This window comes from Anguilla rostrata, chromosome 9 (genome assembly GCF_018555375.3).
Source record: "Anguilla rostrata isolate EN2019 chromosome 9, ASM1855537v3, whole genome shotgun sequence".
Lineage (NCBI taxonomy): Eukaryota > Metazoa > Chordata > Actinopteri > Anguilliformes > Anguillidae > Anguilla > Anguilla rostrata.
The window spans coordinates 30,083,657-30,102,000 of NC_057941.1; the positions used below are offsets into that span (position 1 = coordinate 30,083,657).

The window sequence follows — 18,344 nt, forward strand, 5'->3', positions numbered from 1 at the left end:
ACTCTTCCTGTTTGATCAGTAGGAGCCACTGAACATGCCTGTGGTTGCACACAGTGTACTGAACATGTACAGCCCCAAGTTGGGCAACAGTGTTTAAAAAAAAAAAAGTGATTTAGTTACTGTTTTTTTTAAATTACCACAAGGCTGGTCTGTGCTCTGACCTGTATTTCTCGGGTGTCTGTGTTGATTGTCTGTGTTGATTGATTGTAGGACTGGTGTGTCTGACCTGTATTTCTTGGTTGTCTGTGTTGCAGGTCTGGTATGTACTCTGACCTGTCTGTGTTGATTGTCTGTGTTGATTGCAGGGCTGGCCGAGTCTGTCATCGCTGCCGCATGCTCCCGCGTGGGCCAGAGAGTGCTGCATATTGACAAGTGCGTCCTCTGCCACCGTGACATCACCATCAGTTAGCTGTCCCAGTGGGCGGAGTTTCTGTTCAGTCCCTCTGTGGGAGGAGCTCCCTCAGTGGGATAACTGAATAAAATGCTATAAAATGTGTTTCATTTGTATTACTTGTCCCCTTTATGGTGTGTGTGTGGGGTGGGGGTGGTGTAGCAGTGTATTTCTGCATTGGGTGGTGTAGCATGTGTTTCTGCATTGGGGTGGTGTAGCAGTGTGTTCTGCATTGGGGTGGTGTAGCGTGTGTTTCTGCATTGGGTGGTGTAGCAGTGTGTTTCTGCATTGGGGTGGTGTAGCAGTGTGTTTCGGCATTGGGGTGGTGTAGCAGTGTGTTTCTGCATTGGGGGTGGTGTAGCAGTGTGTTTCTGCATTGGGGGTGGTGTAGCGGTGTGTTTCTGCATTGGGGGTGGTGTAGCAGTGTGTTTCTGCATTGGGGGTGGTGTAGCAGTGTGTTTCTGCATTGGGGGTGGTGTAGCAGTGTGTTTCGGCATTGGGGTGGAGGTGGAGCCTTGTGTTCCTGCACTGGTATAAGTGATGAAGCCGTGTGCTCTGGTTCCACAGGAGAAACTACTACGCTGGAAACTGGGCCAGTTTCACGTTTAACGGCCTGCTGGCCTGGATCGAGGAGTCCAAGGTGAGTCTCTTTTTAATGGGAGCCCATCAGTGTTTGACCTCTCCTCTTTATGTCTCTTTCTGTGCTTGTTCCAGCCATTTATTTACAATTGCACTTAATCAGGCTGAATCAGAGTCGTAACCTTTAGATTAAATGTCATAATTTGTCCCTGTTCATTATACTTTCTTTATTAGTGACACTGTGAAAACTGAGATAACCCTCTGTGGCTCTGTGGAGCTCTGATTCAGAGAGAAATGTGTATTTACTGGGTGCAGTGTGCTTGTCTGTATGGGGTGTGCGCGTTTGTAATGTTTGTGTTTTGTGAGTAATGTGCATGTATTTGTGTGTGTTATGCAGTGTGTGTGTGCGCGTGCATGCGTATGCGTGTACGTATGCGTGCGTGCATGTGTGTTTATGTGTGTGTGTATGCGTGTGTGTCTGTGTATGTGTGTGTGTGTGTATGCGTGTGTTTGTGTGTGTGTGTATGCATGTGTGTGTGTCTGTGTGTGTGTGTATGCGTGTATGCGTATGTGTCTGTGTGTGTGTTTGTGTTTGTGTGTATGCGTGTGTGTCTGTGTGTGTGTCTGTGTGTGTATGCGTGTGTGTCTGTGTCTGTGTGTGTGTGTATGTGTGTGTGTATGCGTGTGTGTATGTGTATGTGTATGCGTGTGTCTGTGTCTGTGTGTGTGTCTGTGTGTGTATGCGTGTGTGTCTGTGTCTGTGTGTGTGTGTATGTGTGTGTGTACTGTGTTTAATGTGCTTGTTTGTACAGCAGGAACAGCAGAGAGATGTAGACTCAGACGATAGCTGGAGGGAGAAACTGGAGGAGGGGGAGGAGCCTCTGCTGCTGGGTACTGTGGACACATCCGTCTCCAATCTGCAGGTCTTCTGCTACGCTAGGTAACCCCCGGATCAGGGGTCAGGGGTCAGGGGGCAGGTTATGGGGTCACATTGTGAAAAGGCAGTGTGTTTCTCCTTCAGCAGTGTGCGTAAGTACACACACACAGGGATGCAGGGCTGGTTCTGGTCCGCCCCGTTTTCTCACGGTGAAAATGGACGCAAAGCGTTCGGGTGATGTCAGGGAAAGGAGCGCGTGTCTGAAGAGCGCCTTCAGCACGTCGGCTCTCTCGTGACCAATGGGAGGATCTCGCGCTGTTGGAATCCGCCCCATCCGGGAAAGACTTCCCCGCGACGCTCAGCAGCGTCAGCCCGTCTCCGCGGCCTCCAGCGCTCTGCGCTGCGCTGGCAGGGCTTGTGGAGGAGAAGAGACGGCGGCAGATTCTTCTCTTCTTCTTCTTCTTTTCCTCCCGCCTCTGGAGCGCGCGGCGCGGTAAGGTTTCCGGGGCCTCTCTCTCGGCGTGGCCGCGCCCGCCCGGCCCGGCGCTTAGCCTGCGCTCTAATGAGTCCTTATTAAGTGTGTGGCGTGTGAACGGAGCGTGCGTTATCCTGAAGTGCCAGTCCAGGGGCGTCCCATTAATCTGCCGCTCGCGCGTTAATCGCGTTTGCTGAGCTGAACGCCGAGCGTCGGTGCCTCCGCCTGCAGGCCGAACGCGCCGGCGACCCACCCCCCCCACACGGGGGCGTGTGGGCCAAACACAGCCCGTAACCTCCGTTCTGTGCGCCCGCCCACACGTGCTGGCGAGGACCCCGCTGACGGTAGCGCTGGCAAGCGTGATGGATGCCCTCGCTCGCGGTTCCAACGCAAAGAAGACCTCGATGAAGACTCTAGAAAATTTCTGGCTCGAAGCAGCCCCATTTTGCGAATGATAAATTATGTTTAGAGTTGTAATTAAAAAAAAACTGAAAAGACCCCCCCAACTCCCAAAAAAAAGAAGCAAGCACAGAGATGATATGGCTCTCCATCTGGAAACATGGGTGATGTTGACTTGGAAGTTTATGTGGTGTTTAGTTTTAGACCTGGGGACCCATATGGAAAGTCACAATGAAATGAGTTGTTTTGTTGTTCAGCTCTAGCTGAAAGTTGAAAGTTTCCCTCAGGGAGGCCCCAAGACTGCTGTTATTGTGACCTGAAATGGCGGGCTGGGTGGGGTGGGGTGGGATGGGACAGGAGGAGCAATGTTGCTCATAATGTCTTGTTGGCAGTGAGGAACCAGAAGAAGAGGAAGAGGTAGCCACTCCTGTAGCCACGCCCACCCCAGAGAGCCCAGCCACATCTACAGAGGAGCGCCTGGCGCAGGGCCATGCTGCAGCCACAGAGGAGACAGATGCAGAAAGTGAGGCCCCGCCCACGGTAGACACACAGAGCGAAGCCACGCCCACCGAGGGGAGAGAGGCGCGAAGCCAGGCCACGCCCACCGAGGAGACTGAAGCTCAAAGCCAGGCCACGCCCACCGAGGAGACCGAAGCTCAAAGCCAGGCCACGCCCATCAATGAAACAGAAGCTCAAAGCCAGGCCACGCCCCTGGAGTCTCAGACACATGTGGAGCCAGAACAGCAGGTTCAGAGGGAGGAGCCTGAGGGGGACCAGAGTACATCCAATGAGGGAGACTCTGCCCAGTCTGAAGAGCCCATCCCCCCCAGCCCTGTGGAGACAAAGAAGAAGAAAATCACCTACTCAAAGATCCTGAAAGAGGGCCGCAGGTTCAACATCGATCTGGTGTCCAAGGTGAGTCGCTGTTGTTGCCTAGTGCATGGCGGACAGAACACTGCTGGGTGCAGCGGTTGCTTGACCTGAGTGTGTTTGCGTGTGATTGTCACTGTGCTGTGTGTCCCTTCTCAGCTCCTGTATTCTCGTGGCTCATTGGTCAACCTCCTCATCAAGTCCAACGTCAGCAGATATGCCGAGTTCAAGAACGTCAGCCGCATTCTCACCTACCGGAACGGGAAGGTGGAGCAGGTGAAGAGACCACACCCCCGTTACACAGCTCCGCCCAACTCTGCGCCATACCTAACTCTATGCATTTCTTCTATGCAAATGCCATTCCACATACCCCTCTCCCACTCACAATCCACACAACCCACTCCCACTCTCACCCACTCCATGTATCCCTTTCCCACTCACACACGCTCCACAGCCCCACTTTCCTCTCTATCCATCCTTATCCCTACGCCCTATTCCCTAATCTTCCCCAGCACATATCCCACTCCACTCTCCTACTCCTGCTCAGCCTGTCCCACTCCCAACCTCACCCACTCCACACACTCACTCCTGCTCAGCCTATCCCACTCCCAACCTCACCCTCTCCTCTATCCCACTCCTGATCTGCCTATCCCACTCCCAACCTCACCCACTCCACACACCCAATCCTGCTCAGCCTATCCCACTCCCAACCTCACCCTCTCCTCTCTCCCACTCCTGCTCTACCTATCCCACTGCCAACCTCACCCTCTCTACTCTCCCACTCCTGCTCAGCCTATCCCACTCCCACCTACACACTCCCCACTCTGCCCACTCCTAACCCCAGCCCATGCCATCCAACCTCACCCCTCCTCTCCACTCCTGCTCTAACCATCCCACTTCCCACCTCACCCTCTCCACTCCCTACTCTGTCAGCCTTCCCACTCCAACACACCACTCCACACCCATCTCCTTGCTCAGCCTATCCCACTCCCAACCTCACCCTCTCCTGTCTCCCTCTCCTGCTCTACCTATCCCACTTCCAACCTCACCCTCTCCACTCTCCCACTCCTGCTCAGCCTATCCCACTCCCAACCTCACCCTCTCCACTCTCCCACTCCTGCTCAGCCTATCCCACTCCCAACCTCACCCACTCCACTCTCCCATTCCTGCTCAGCCTATCCCACTCCCAACCTCACCCTCTCCTCTCTCCCACTCCTGCTCTGTCTATCCCACTCCCAACCTCACCCACTCCACTCTCCCACTCCTGCTCAGCCTGTCCCACACTTCACCCCCTCTACTCTCACACTCTCACCCACTCCACACTCCCAACCTCACCCACTTCACACTGCTGCCACTGCTCTCCTGCCACACAGTGCAGATCTATGGAACACATTGTTGATATTGTTTAGCATATGTACCACCGATTCAGGACACAGCAAGAGGCTCTCAACGCTTAATCTAGTGGATGGGGTGGGATTTACAGAAAGCACAGATGCACTGAGCTGTCATAAACAGATTATTTCTTTTTATTCCATATACAAATTAAGAGAGATCAAAAATGTTGATTTCCCATTGTGTGGGATTAGTCGAGAGACCCAAAGTCAGCATTGTTCCCTGTTCTGTCGTAATCCATCTGCACGGCTCGTTTTTATTGGAGTGCTGCAGGTAAAGCACCTTGGGCAAGGACACTGACACAGGTCTCCACCTAAACTCCACCCCTCCAGCTCCCCTTGCTTCACCCCTCCAGATCCCCTAAACTCCACCCCTCCAGCTCCCCTTGCTTCACCCCTCCAGATCCCTTAAACTCCACCCCTCCATCCCTCCTAAACTCCACCTCTCCATCCCTCCTAAACGCCACCCCTCCAGCTCCCTTAAACTCCACCCCTCCTGATCCCCTAAACTCCACCTCTCCATCCCTCCTAAACGTCACCCCTCCATTCCTCATTCTTCCTCCTTTGTCCCCAGGTGCCATGTTCCAGGGCCGATGTGTTTGGCAGTAAGCAGCTGACAGTGGTGGAGAAGCGAATGTTGATGAAGTTTCTCACCTTCTGCTCAGACTATGAGCAGCACCCAGAGGAGTACCTGGGTAACCCCCCCTCTGCCCTCCCTCCTAACTCTGACCATGTACTTCCTCTTCCTGTGACTGGCTTCCTGTTCGCTCACGCTTGATTGGTGTTTCGTGGCAGACTTCTCCGAGCGCTCCTTCTGGGAATTCCTGCAGACCAAGAAGCTGACGGAGAACCTCCAGCACTTTGTCCTGCACTCCATCGCCATGGTGACCCCAGGGGCCCGCACGGCGGAGGGGCTGAGGGCCACGCAGCACTTCCTGCGCTGCCTTGGTCGCTACGGCAACACTCCCTTCCTCTTCCCTCTCTACGGCATGGGAGAGATCCCCCAGTGCTTCTGCAGGTACAGGCTCTTCTGTCTGCCCCCTCTCTCTTCCTTTTCTCTCCCTTCTTTTTCCTCTCCATCCTCACTCTGTTTAATTTTTGTCTTCATTGCGTATTTCTGCTTTTCAGAACAAGAGTGTGTGTATTAGCAGGTGTTTTTATTTTTGTGTTTGTGTGTTTGCTTGTGTGTGTATATATGAGTGTGCGTGTGTTTTTGTGTGTGTCGGCAGGCTTGTGTCTGTGTAAGTGTGTGTGCATGCGTATGAGCGTGTATGCATGTGAGTGTTTGTGTGTGTGAGTGTGTGCATGTGTTTGTGTATTGCTGTGCTTGTGTGAGCGTGTAAGTGTGTGCGTATGAGCAGGTGTGGGTGTGTGCTTGTGTGAGTGTGTAAGTGTGTGTGCGTATGAGCATGTGTGAGTGTGTAAGTGTGTGCGTATGAGCAGGTGTGGGTGTGTGCTTGTGTGAGTGTGTAAGTGTGTGCGTATGAGCGAGTGGTGGTGGTGTTGTGAGTGTGTAAGTGTGTGTGCGTATGAGCATGTGTGAGTGTGTAAGTGTGTGCGTATGAGCAGGTGTGGGTGTGTGTGCGTATGAGCATGTGTGAGTGTGTAAGTGTGTGCGTATGAGCAGGTGTGGGTGTGTGCTTGTGTGAGTGTGTAAGTGTGTGTGCGTATGAGCATGTGTGAGTGTGTAAGTGTGTGCGTATGAGCAGGTGTGAGTGTGTAAGTGTGTGCGTATGAGCATGTGTGAGTGTGTAAGTGTGTGTGCGTATGAGCAGGTGTGAGTGTGTAAGTGTGTGCGTATGAACATGTGTGGGTGTGTTTGTATGAGTGCTTGTGTGAGTGTGTAAGTGTGTGTGCGTATGAGCATGCGTGAGTGTGTAAGTGTGTGTGCGTATGAGCATGTGTGAGTGTGTAAGTGTGTGCATATGAGCATGCGTGAGTGTGTAAGTGTGTGCGGGTGTTTGTGTGAGTGTGTAAGTGTGTGCGGGTGTTTGTGTGAGTGTAAGTGTGTGCGGGTGTGTGTGCGGGTGTGTAAGTGTGTGTGCGTATGAGCATGCGTGCGGGTGTGCGGGTGTTTGTGTGAGTGTGTGCGGGTGTTGTGGTGTGTGGGGTGTTTGTGTGAGTGTGTAGGGTGTTTGTGTGAGTGTGTGAGGGTGTTGTGGAGTTGTAAGGTGCGGGTGTTTGTGTGAGTGTGTAAGTGTGTGCGGGTGTTTGTGTGAGTGTGTGCGTGTGTGCGGGTGTTTGTGTGAGTGTGTAAGTGTGTGCGGGTGTTTGTGTGAGTGTGTAAGTGTGTGCGGGTGTTTGTGTGAGTGTGTGCGGGTGTTTGTGTAAGTGTGTGCGGGTGTTTGTGTGAGTGTGTAAGTGTGTGCGGGTGTTTGTGTGAGTGTGTGTGTGTGTGGGTGTTGTGTGTGTGAGTGTGTGCGGGTGTTTGTGTGAGTGTGTAAGTGTGTGCGGGTGTTTGTGTGAGTGTGTAAGTGTGTGCGGGTGTGTGTGCGGGTGTGTAAGTGTGTGTGCATATGAGCATGCGTGCGGGTGTTTGTGTGAGTGTGTAAGTGTGTGCGGGTGTTTGCGTGTGAGTGTGTGCGGGTGGGTGCGGGTGTTTGTGTGAGTGTGTGCGGGTGTTTGTGTGAGTGTGTGCGGGTGTTTGTGTGAGTATGTAAGTGTGTGCGGGTGTTTGTGTGAGTGTGTAAGTGTGTGCGGGTGTTTGTGTGAGTGTGTGCGGGTGTTTGTGTGAGTGTGTAAGTGTGTGCGGGTGTTTGTGTAAGTGTGTGCGGGTGCTTGTGTGAGTGTGTAAGTGTGTGCGGGTGTGTGCGGTGGAGGCTGGGTGGGGACTGGCGCGCAGCGGGCTGGATCGGCACTCAGAGTATCAGATAGCAGCTTTTATCACTGGCGGCCTGCTGGGACGCGGCTGTGAAACTGCAGCACTTAGAGCAGCTGGCAGCCCCGTCCCGCAGCCCCGTCCCGCTGCCCTGGGGACAGAGAGGGCGCTCTGCAGCAGCCCCGAAACGCTGCAGCGCTTTCCCCTCTTTCAGGAGACATTTTCTCACTCGCAGTTTTGCATATGCGTAAAATTCATGTTTACGCATGCATCTGTGAGATTGATTTGTGTGACTTAGCGTTCGCTGCTGTATTTCTCCCCTTCAACTAAAGCCCACTTGAATTAAACTGATTAATTTAATTAAGTGTAATTTAATTGAAAGGACTGTGTCAGGAGATGGAGACTGAGAGGTTGATATTTTCTATTAATAATGATAATATCGGCACTACTAGTGAGCGCTTAACACTCACTGCCCACCATCAGACAGGTGCCATTTAAAGTACATTTTACAACGTCAAATACCCGTGTGATATTTTAAAACAACTGGCACTGGATTAAATCCAATTATATCATGTTAGAATGAGGTATGGGTCCCTGATAGCTAACACATTTATTTAAAATATCTCAAAAAGTCAACAAAAACCCTTTGTGTGGAATTCCATAAAATATTAAATATTACATTGCAACCCCGCTTGTTTTCATATTAAATGTATGATTAACCTGAATGTAGTGATGAAAATCCATAGGATGCAATCATTCTAATTCAAATGCTCTTGAAATTGCAATAGTCGTAACAATAAAGCACTCTATATGTTTTTCGGTTCCATCAGCACATGAAATATTTATATAATGGACGGTATAATAATCGGATGCATTTCCTTTCCCACGCAGTAAATTAGCAGATAAAAGGCATTTTAGTTTGAAATCTGTGTATTCGCTTGCATAGCCCTTTGAAAAACAGTATCTTGTGGCCTCATGTAAAGTGTTAACGCAAAAAACATGGTCACAAGAAATAGTGTTCTTCATCATGACTGCGTTCTTTTTAAATTTTTTTTACTGATTATTAATAAAAAATTCCTTTAATTTGTGAATTATTTTCTTTTCCAGGGAGCTGTCTTTGGTTAATTTGAGAGTTACCAAGTCTTCTAGAATGTCATTCATTACATTGCTTGCGAGATTGTGGGACTAGCTGTAAGCCACAGGTCTGGTTATCTAGTTGGCAGATTAGTTTACCTAGCTAGTGCTGGTTTAAAACATGGGGGGTGCCATTTAATGGATTCAGGTTGGAAATTCAGGGACAGTCTCTGGAAGTTGGGGGCAGTATATGATAGCTGATATGCTTCTGGCTACAACGTGAAGCCAGTTCCACGCTTGCGATCATTTGAAGTGAGTTGGGCCAAATAAGTCCTGAGTTTAGCAAACTCTTGCACAGTGTTTTCTGACCAGTCGTCTTGAAATCCAGTTCTGTCATGTTACTGGTCAGCAGTTGAGTTTCCATGTCCGTTTCTCATAGAATTTGGTGTGACGTTTTAAGAAATTGTATATAACAGTGATCATTGTTTATACAGGCAGAATGCTTGGGTCTATCTATGTTGAACTTTTTTCAAGGATTTACCATGTAGTTGATATTGATAAGTATGCATGCTCATCAGCCAGTCAGAATGAAGTATTCATCTGAGGCGTAATATTAATTAATTAATGAGTGCAATATCCTCCGTAAAAGTACAGCGTTTCCTCCAAGCCGCTTCATTACCGCCTGTGCGTCTGCCCTTATAAATAAACATGACAACAAAGGGAAGAATGATGAAAGGGAGCAGTTCTTCCCTTGATGTGTAATCAGCCTCCACACAGGGAGCGTTTTCTTCAGCATTTAGTCATGTTCCGCAGCTCTTTGCTCAATAGCACCTCCTGTGGTAGAGCAGGAGTCTGCGATCTGCTTGTGCGGACTGCATCAGCCCTGCATTACAGGGGATATGCATGTGCGTGAGCACCTCCGACCCCACCTTGTTTAATCTGGGTGTATGTCCTTAACAAACATTCTGATGCTATTATAACAGTCACTACTGGTAATTGGCAGTGAAGAAGTTCTAGAACGCTGACTTAGAATTTTGGATAGACATTCCAAAAACATGCTCTTCAGAGGGTTTTAGTCTGGGGATGGGAGGGGCTAAATGTGTCTGTTTCTGTGGGGTAGAATGTGACCTCGCCTAGCCTGTGTGTACCTGATGGTTTGTGATGAAGCTGTGATGTAGGAGCTGTTGGCTCTGTCAGTTTCACTCCTTGGAGTTGCTCCAGTATATTTATCTGAAATAATTCTAGAACATTTCAATATTTATTGGGAGGAGAAACAGGTGTTAACTGGAACATAACATTTATACCTAAATTCTTTGTTCAGAGATATTGGAAGTGCATATATTTTAGGTTTTTAGAAAAAGTGGTTAAAATAAAGTACTTTAACAATACCATCCCATTAGTCATACCAATAAAGTTCATCCATTTGAACTAAAGTGCACAGAGGGAGTGGGAGAGTGTGAAGGTTAGGAGAGAGAAGGAAGGAAGGATAGAGAGGGGGAGAGAAAGAGAGAGAGAGAAAGTGTTGCAGATGCATGAAGCTCCTTCGAGAGCACCCAGGCATAAGGCTTTATTTAGTGAGACGTGTTATTTTCCATTCCCACATTTCACTCTACACATTCCTCATGAATAGGACCTGGAGAAAACCTCCCACAAGCAGGCGACCATGTGACCAAACTGACTTTCCGCTGTTGCCCTCTAGGGGTCCCCTGCAGGCAGTGTGACTTCAGCGATCATTTGGCCATTGTCACAGACATGATTCATTTAAAAAATGTGAGACTAATTATGAAGTCTTCATCAGTGCAAAACAATAAAATGAGTATGTTACATATAAGTGGAGTACAAACACATCTAGACTGATAACACTGTAAAACAATATCCTATTGCTATATTTAAGTTTTACACCCTGTTCGGTTCACCAGCCAGTCCATAACCTGGGTTCATATGTCTGAGGTTCTGCTCTTGTAAACATTTGGTGAACTAACAGAAAAGCTCACAGGAACCCCAATCAATCCTGTCAACCAGCTCACAAATTTATGAAGCTGTCGGAATGTTTGACCTCAAAACAGAATTTTCTCTCTGGATGCAGAGCACTTCTGATTGATTCTCTTCCATTCTTTGACAAGAACTGTCAATCTGAACTTCAGAGTTACAAACAGCACACAAAAGAAAACATCCAAATTCATATTAGAATGTTTCTGGATCAATGGGACGCGCCTGAAAAATTATTACTGAGCTGAACATGGAAGCGCCGAACACTACTTGTCAGTTATTCTGTTGATGCTGAGAGCAGTATATCAGGTTTTCACACTTCAACATGAATGTGTGAAAGATGATGATTACATCTTTAAAAGTTAAAGCACAGGAGTTCAGTGCTAGAAACGATTTGTTGGCGCCAGTCATATTGTGGGGGGGGCGGGTTGCCTGGAGTTGACCAGTAAGCCATTTCCTATTTCTCATTTCAACCCTGACTTTTACTTCCTGTTGTACCCCAGTAAAGTTAATGATCTCCCCATAGATGGCAGCGCTAGCATTGGTTGATCGTAAATATGGAGTCTCCTATTTCCGAGGTTCACTGCAGTGTTCATCATGTCCCATTCTTTTGAAGGCACTGCAGGGCTTTTGTTTTAAAACTTTTTTCAGGCGAGATGTGTGACGCAGTACGTAAGGCGGGTGACTCTCAAGTCATATACGAATCCCCTCAGTGCAGTTGGGGGTTGCCATGACACTTTCTGTCCCGTTTCTGCAATCATCTCAGCTTTCCACCTGTCTGAATAAAATAAAGTATTTAAAAGAGGAGTGTTTTGTCCAACAGTAGAACTCTTGTTTCTATTTGACATGTATTTGTCTGCCTGCTGGACAGGTTATAGGAACATCAGCTTAGGGATCTGTCTGATGCAGCTGTGAATTGTTGATTATTTCCTCAAAGTGGCTAATTGCCACCAAATTTGGTACTGCATTGTTGAGTCTAAAACACCAACTTTAAGCCAGCAGCCATACCTCCATGCACTCTACTCCTGCCGAATGGCTGAAGCTAAGTAAGTGTGGGCTTGGTTAGTACTTGGATGGGAGACCACCAGGGAATACTGAGTTGCTGCTGGAAGTGGTGTTGGTGAGCCAGCAGGGGGCACTCTTCCCTCTGGTCAAATAAACCTCAATGCCCCAGTGCAGTGACGGGGACACTGTGCTGTAGGAGATGCTGTCTTTTTCGGATGAGACGTTAAACCGAGGTCCTGACTCACTGTGGTCAATAAGATCCCATGACACTATTCGCAAAGAGTAGGGGGTTCCCCGGTGTCCTGGCTAAATCCCAGATCTGGCTCTTGCAAACTTGCCACCAAAATCATCCCCTGATTTAATTGGCTAAAAAATGTTCTCTCCCTCTCCACCTTCGCTAATGTGTGGTGAGCTTTATGGTGCAAAATGGCTGCCGTGCATCACCCAGGTGGGTGCTACACATTGGTGATGGATGAGGTGAGTTCCCCATCATCACTGTAAAGCACTTTGAGCGTTCGGAAAAGTTCTATATAAATGCACTTAATGAATGAACTAATTAATTAATTTCATAAGAATGTGCCTAGTGGTTAAAGAACTTATAAATGAGTAAATGTAATACAATATGGGCAATTCAAGATGGTATCGACCCATAAAGCACATGTCTATGTTCTTAATGAAGGCTTTTGTCATTGTGCTAGATTGAACTCTTTGCAAAAGAACTGATTTTTTTGTGAATCTTTGAACATTTTTTCATATTTGGATCTCTGTAGCGCCACTATGTGGTTGAATTGGGCTAAAACCTTTGGGCTGGAGTCTTGCTCTAACTGTTAATGTACACACCAAGTTTCATAACTTTAGGTCAAACAGTTTTGGAATTATTAGCTTTATTATCACTAGCATAATTATAAACCATGCCCACTACAAATTCTTTGGATCATCATTTGGCCATATTTTGACATAACGACTAGAAAAATGTGTTTATAGGTTTGTGGGATGAGGAAAAGTATCAAATTTCATGCAAAGTGGTCAATCTTTTAGAAGGAGGAGAATTTTTTAATTCAAAATGGTGGAAAATCCAGTATGGCAGACTTTATTGGTCCTTGAGGCAGATTTGTTCCTCATGGGGGAGAGGGGCCTGTTCACCAGATTTTGTGCTGGGGTATGGGGGCAGGGCTTGTGAATGTCAAAATTTTGTTGTGTGCACTACAGTGCCACAAGGTATTCAATCTGCGCTGTAATATAAAGAATCCAAGGAGTTCATTCAGCCATCCAAACAAGCCTACCAAGGTAGGTGATTCTGGGCTATTCCAGCTCATGGTTATGTGAAAAAAAGATCTTAGCAAAAACAATAGATTTCAAGCAGATGGGCTGCTTGGGCCACGAATAAAGAAACGGAATAAAAAAGGATCTGCCGCTTGTACACTAGGTCTTATGGTAACTGCCCGTTAGCAAATCATGTCCCAGGAAATTGGGTGGCTTGATGTCAGCTTGGTCGTCTTGGTCAGGCTTTTAGGGTATTGAAGTGAGCCTGACATGAGCCTATGAGGGAGGGAGTCGGTGTGGTGTTTGTGGTCACTGCGTTTCATTTGTTGTCTGCGGTCAGGTCAGCGGTGTGTTTGGGACCCGATCGGCGTGTGTTTGCGGTCTAGTTGCGGTCTGCTGTTTGTTCTGGAGGGGAGCGGATGAGCAGAGGGGAGAGCATAATCCATCACTGTGATACCTGCCCAGGTGATGGATGGATAGATGGGAGAGCTAACTCAATAATGCTCATTCTTTCAGGTTATTCACAGATCAGTGAGCAGCTCTGCTAATAAAGCTATGGAATGCTTTTGTGTCCTTGCCCACATTATTTCTCAAGTTTTGACAGGAAAAGACTTTTTAATTTGTAAATAACCTTTGGCGCACAGGCCCTGTCTTTTCCCTCTCTCTGCGCACATGTACATGAATACACACACTCACTCTCACACACACGCGCACCTGAACCCACACATGCACATGCACACACGCACACATACACATGCATGCACATACACACACTCACTCTCACACACACGCACCTGAACCCACAGATGCACATGCGCGCACACATGCACATGCACATGCATGCACATACACACACTCACTCTCACACACACGCACCTGAACCCACACATGCACATGCGCGCACACACACACATGCACACGCACACACGCACACATACACATGCATGCACATACACACACAAACACACACACATGCACATGCACACATACACATGCATGCACATACACACACAAACACACACACAAGCACATGTACATGAATACACACACTCGCTCTCACACACACGCGCGTGAACCCACACATGCACATGCACATGCACATGCACACGCACACATACACATGCACACGCACACACACACGCACACATGCACATGCATGCACATACACACACAAACACACACACAAGCACATGCACATGCATGCACATACACACACGCACACACACAAACACACACGCAAGCACATGCACATGCACACACATGCATATGCGCACATGCACTCACACACATGCACACACAAACACACACATGCACATGCACGCACTTACACACACACATGCACATACACATGCGCACACACACACACATACATGCACGCATGCATTGTAACCAGCACACATACGCTCACACCCACACATTCTAACCAGACACACATACGCAGGCATCCTGGCAGCCACTGTCGCACGCGCACGCGTTCGCTCGCTCGCTCGCACGCACGCACGCACGCACGCACGCTCACCCTGAGAGAGAGAGTAATTGGTTTGGCAGGGGAAGCATTAGGCCCTGATATGGTGTGATTTGCATGTGGGATGATGATGTTGTGATGTCCCAGATTGAGAGGATGGGGAGTTGCATTCATTAATGTAGATGATTCCTCTAGCGTTCACAGTCACCGATCATATTTTGTAGAGGGTTGGGGGGGGGGGGGGGATTGGTGCAGTAAATGTCTAATTTATTTGGATCAAACTCGATTTAATTTCCTGTGAACGACTTGCCGGGCTGCGCGGCGTTTTGTTTTCTTTTAATTATTGGGCGACCATTAGCCCCCCGCTCCGACACCCTGTGCCCCAGATTAGTGGCATATTTTGTAGTAATGAGACTGACAGGAAGTTGCTCTGCTTCTGAGCGCTAATTCTGTTTGTTTAGCGTGTCCTGCAAGGGGCCAGATTTATCGCACACTCCGGGGAGCGCTTGTAAAACACACGGGACCTTGAAATCGTCCAACCTCCGTTTGACTCCGAAGTTTGAAATATAATGAATGTTTGAACATGTGACATCTTAACTGCCAACAGTTTTTTTTTTTAAGTGGAATAATGCTTATACAAAGGTTTGTGCAGTTCTGGTGTTTGCTAGAAACCTAAGCCTAAAATAGGTCAGATGAATGGATTCAGTTCAGCACCATAATATATTGCTTGTGGCAGACCTTGTTGGAGTAGGTTGAGGATGTTACAGTGTGTTCATGGTGTGGGATAAGGATATTGGAGTGTTTTGTTGAGGTGGGTTGAGGATGTTAGACTGTGTTGGAGTGGGTTGAGGATGTTAGTCTGTGTTGGAGTGGGTTGAGGATGTTAGTGTGTGTTGTGGGAGTGGGTTGAGGTTGTTGTAGTGTGCTGTTGGAGTGGGTTGAGGATGTTGGAGTGTGTTGTGGGAGTAGGATGAGGATGTTAGTGTGTGTTGTGGGAGTAGGATGAGGATGTTAGTGTGTGTTGTGGGAGTAGGATGAGGATGTTAGAGTGTGTTGTTGGAGTGGGTTGAGGATGTTAGTGTGTGTTGTGGGAGTAGGATGAGGATGTTAGTGTGTGTTGTTGGAGTAGGATGAGGATGGTGTTAGTGTGGTTGGAGTGTTGTGGATGTTGTGGGATGTGTTGTGGATAGTGAGGATGTTGGAGTGTGTTGGAGAGTGGTGAGGATGTTAGTGTGTGTTGTGGGAGTAGGATGAGGATGTTAGTGTGTGTTGTGGGAGTAGGTGAGGATGTTAGGTGTGTGTTGTTGGAGTGAGGATGTTGGAGTGTGTGTGTGAGTAGATGAGGATGTTGAGTGTGTTGTTGGAGTGGTGAGGATGTGAGTGTGTTGTGGAGTGTGTGTTGGGTGTTGGGTAGGATGAGGAGTTTGGTGTGTTGTGGAGTAGATGAGGATTGTGGTGGATGTTGTGTGTGTTGTGGAGTAGGATGAGGATGTTGGTGTGTTGTTGGAGTAGGATGAGGATGTTAGTGTGTGTTGTGGGAGTAGGATGAGGATGTTGGAGTGTGTTGTGGGAGTAGGATGAGGATGTTAGTGTGTGTTGTGGGAGTAGGATGAGGATGTTAGTGTGTGTTGTTGGAGTAGGATGAGGATGTTAGTGTGTGTTGTGGGAGTAGGATGAGGATGTTGGAGTGTGTTGTGGGAGTAGGATGAGGATGTTGGAGGATTGTGCAGTGAGGGTGTTAAGATGAGCTACGTGTGTGTGATATGAGAACAGAAACGGAGGGAGAGGCGTACGTTCTGACCGCTGGAGGCTAACATGTGCAGACGAGGCAGGCCAGGTTCCGTCCGATAACAGGCCGCAGGTTCCCATGGAAACCTCTCGCCCTGCCAGACACCTACCGCCTGCCAGACAGTCGGCTGTGGAAAGTGAAGAGATTTATCAGGGGAACTCTGGGAGGGAATCTCACATCTGTGAGAGAGTGGAAAACTTGCAGGTACTCCGCGAGACTGGCCAGAGCTGGAAGTGCAGGTGGATTCCTACAAAATGTTCCCCTGAAAAAATGAGAATTTCACGTAATATTAGTCATAACGGCTGTAACGTGCCACATATAAGTTCTCCAGTTTTGTAAGGAATACATGAAAGACACATTACGAACTGCAGATTGATAGGCTTGGGGAATAATATAAGTGAAGAGGGTGTGGTGCTCTTCGTATTTGTCTCAAGTGTTTGCAAGGAGCCGGATCAACCAGTTATTCCTACTTTTCTGTTTTTGTTGTTTATTTGATTTTCTTGCCTCATATTCCGGTTCATTCCTGCTCGTTTCTGCTTATTCCGGCTCATTCCTGCTCGTTTCTGCTTATTCCGGCTCATTCCTGCCCGTTTCTGCTTATTCCGGCTCATTCCTGCCCGTTTCAGCACATTTGTGTTGATTGCGGCTTGTTTGTGCTCATTGCGGCTTGTTTGTGCTCATTGCAGCTTGTTTGTGCTCATTGCAGCTTGTTTGTGCTCATTGCGGCTTGTTTGTGCTCACTGCGGCTTGTTTGTGCTCACTGCGGCTTGTTTGTGCTCATTGCGGCTTGTTTGTGCTCACTGTGGCTTGTTTGTGCTCACTGCGGCTTGTTTGTGCTCATTGCGGCTTGTTTGTGCTCACTGCGGCTTGTTTGTGCTCACTGCGGCTTGTTTGTGCTCATTGCGGCTTGTTTGTGCTCATTGCGGCTTGTTTGTGCTCATTGCGGCTTGTTTGTGCTCACTGCGGCTTGTTTGTGCTCATTGCGGCTTGTTTGTGCTCACTGCGGCTTGTTTGTGCTCATTGCGGCTTGTTTGTGCTCACTGCGGCTTGTTTGTGCTCACTGCGGCTTGTTTGTGCTCACTGCGGCTTGTTTGCTCACTACGGCTTGTTTGTGCTCATTGCAGCTTGTTTGTGCTCATTGCGGCTTGTTTGTGCTCATTGCGGCTTGTTTGTGCTCACTGCGGCTTGTTTGCTCACTACGGCTTGTTTGTGCTCATTGCGGCTTGTTTGTGCTCACTGCGGCTTGTTTGTGCTCACTGCGGCTTGTTTGTGCTCACTGCGGCTTGTTTGTGCTCACTGCGGCTTGTTTGTGCTCACTGCGACTTGTTTGTGCTCACTGCGGGCTGTTCCCCCTTATTCATTTCCCCGGTAATTGTGCGGAGGCATTGGAGGCGGGCGCTTGGCGAGGGCGAGGCAGATGTTGTTGCGCAGGGGTTGAGGGGTTAATTCCAGGCAGGGACTGAAGGTTTATTTTTGATGTGCCCTTCTCCACATTAGCCCGGGCTGTAATCAGTGGAATTAATAGAATAATCAAATTAAACACAAACTCATAAATCATGCCCGGGCGCGCTGTCACAAGTTCAGCTATTAATGGCGTCTATTGTTGCGCCGGCGTATTAAAAAATCACATCCCAGATCCCCGCCTTGATAGGAACTGAAATGGCATTTAGAGTCTATAAAGAGCAGGGGCTCGGAGGGCCCCCGGATTTTCACAACTGTTCATTTAGCGGTAATGCGGAGCGATGTCGCGGGAGCAGGGGCCGAGGCGGGCGCGGCGGCGCGGGCGCGGCGGCGGCGGCGTCTTTCAGCCGGGGGATTGCATCACCGCGGCGGACGGCGGCCAGTTAATTAGAGTAATACGGGTGTAAGCGTCTGTCAGTCAGGGTTAATGACATCAGAAGGGCTTCCCCGCGTCTGAAGCGGCCTTTGTTGGAGACATCAGATGGATCCGCGATCGCC

General features: G+C 48.6%; 1 protein-coding gene across 3 annotated transcripts in view; it reads left to right on the top strand.

Annotated features, from left to right (window-relative positions):
- chm (CHM Rab escort protein) overlaps positions 1-18,344 on the top strand; it is a 44,744-nt gene that overhangs the window by 9,045 nt on the left and 17,355 nt on the right. Inside the window, exons 2-9 of one of the 3 annotated variants that reach the window (XM_064349353.1) lie at positions 306-372; positions 959-1,031; positions 1,783-1,910; positions 3,114-3,351; positions 3,424-3,636; positions 3,751-3,867; positions 5,557-5,677; positions 5,778-6,000. In XM_064349353.1, coding sequence (XP_064205423.1) covers positions 306-372; positions 959-1,031; positions 1,783-1,910; positions 3,114-3,351; positions 3,424-3,636; positions 3,751-3,867; positions 5,557-5,677; positions 5,778-6,000 — 1,180 coding nt within the window. Of the gene's footprint in view, positions 1-305; positions 373-958; positions 1,032-1,782; positions 1,911-3,113; positions 3,637-3,750; positions 3,868-5,556; positions 5,678-5,777; positions 6,001-18,344 lie in introns of all 3 variants that reach the window. The other 2 variants (XM_064349352.1, XM_064349351.1) reach the window with 2 other exon arrangements.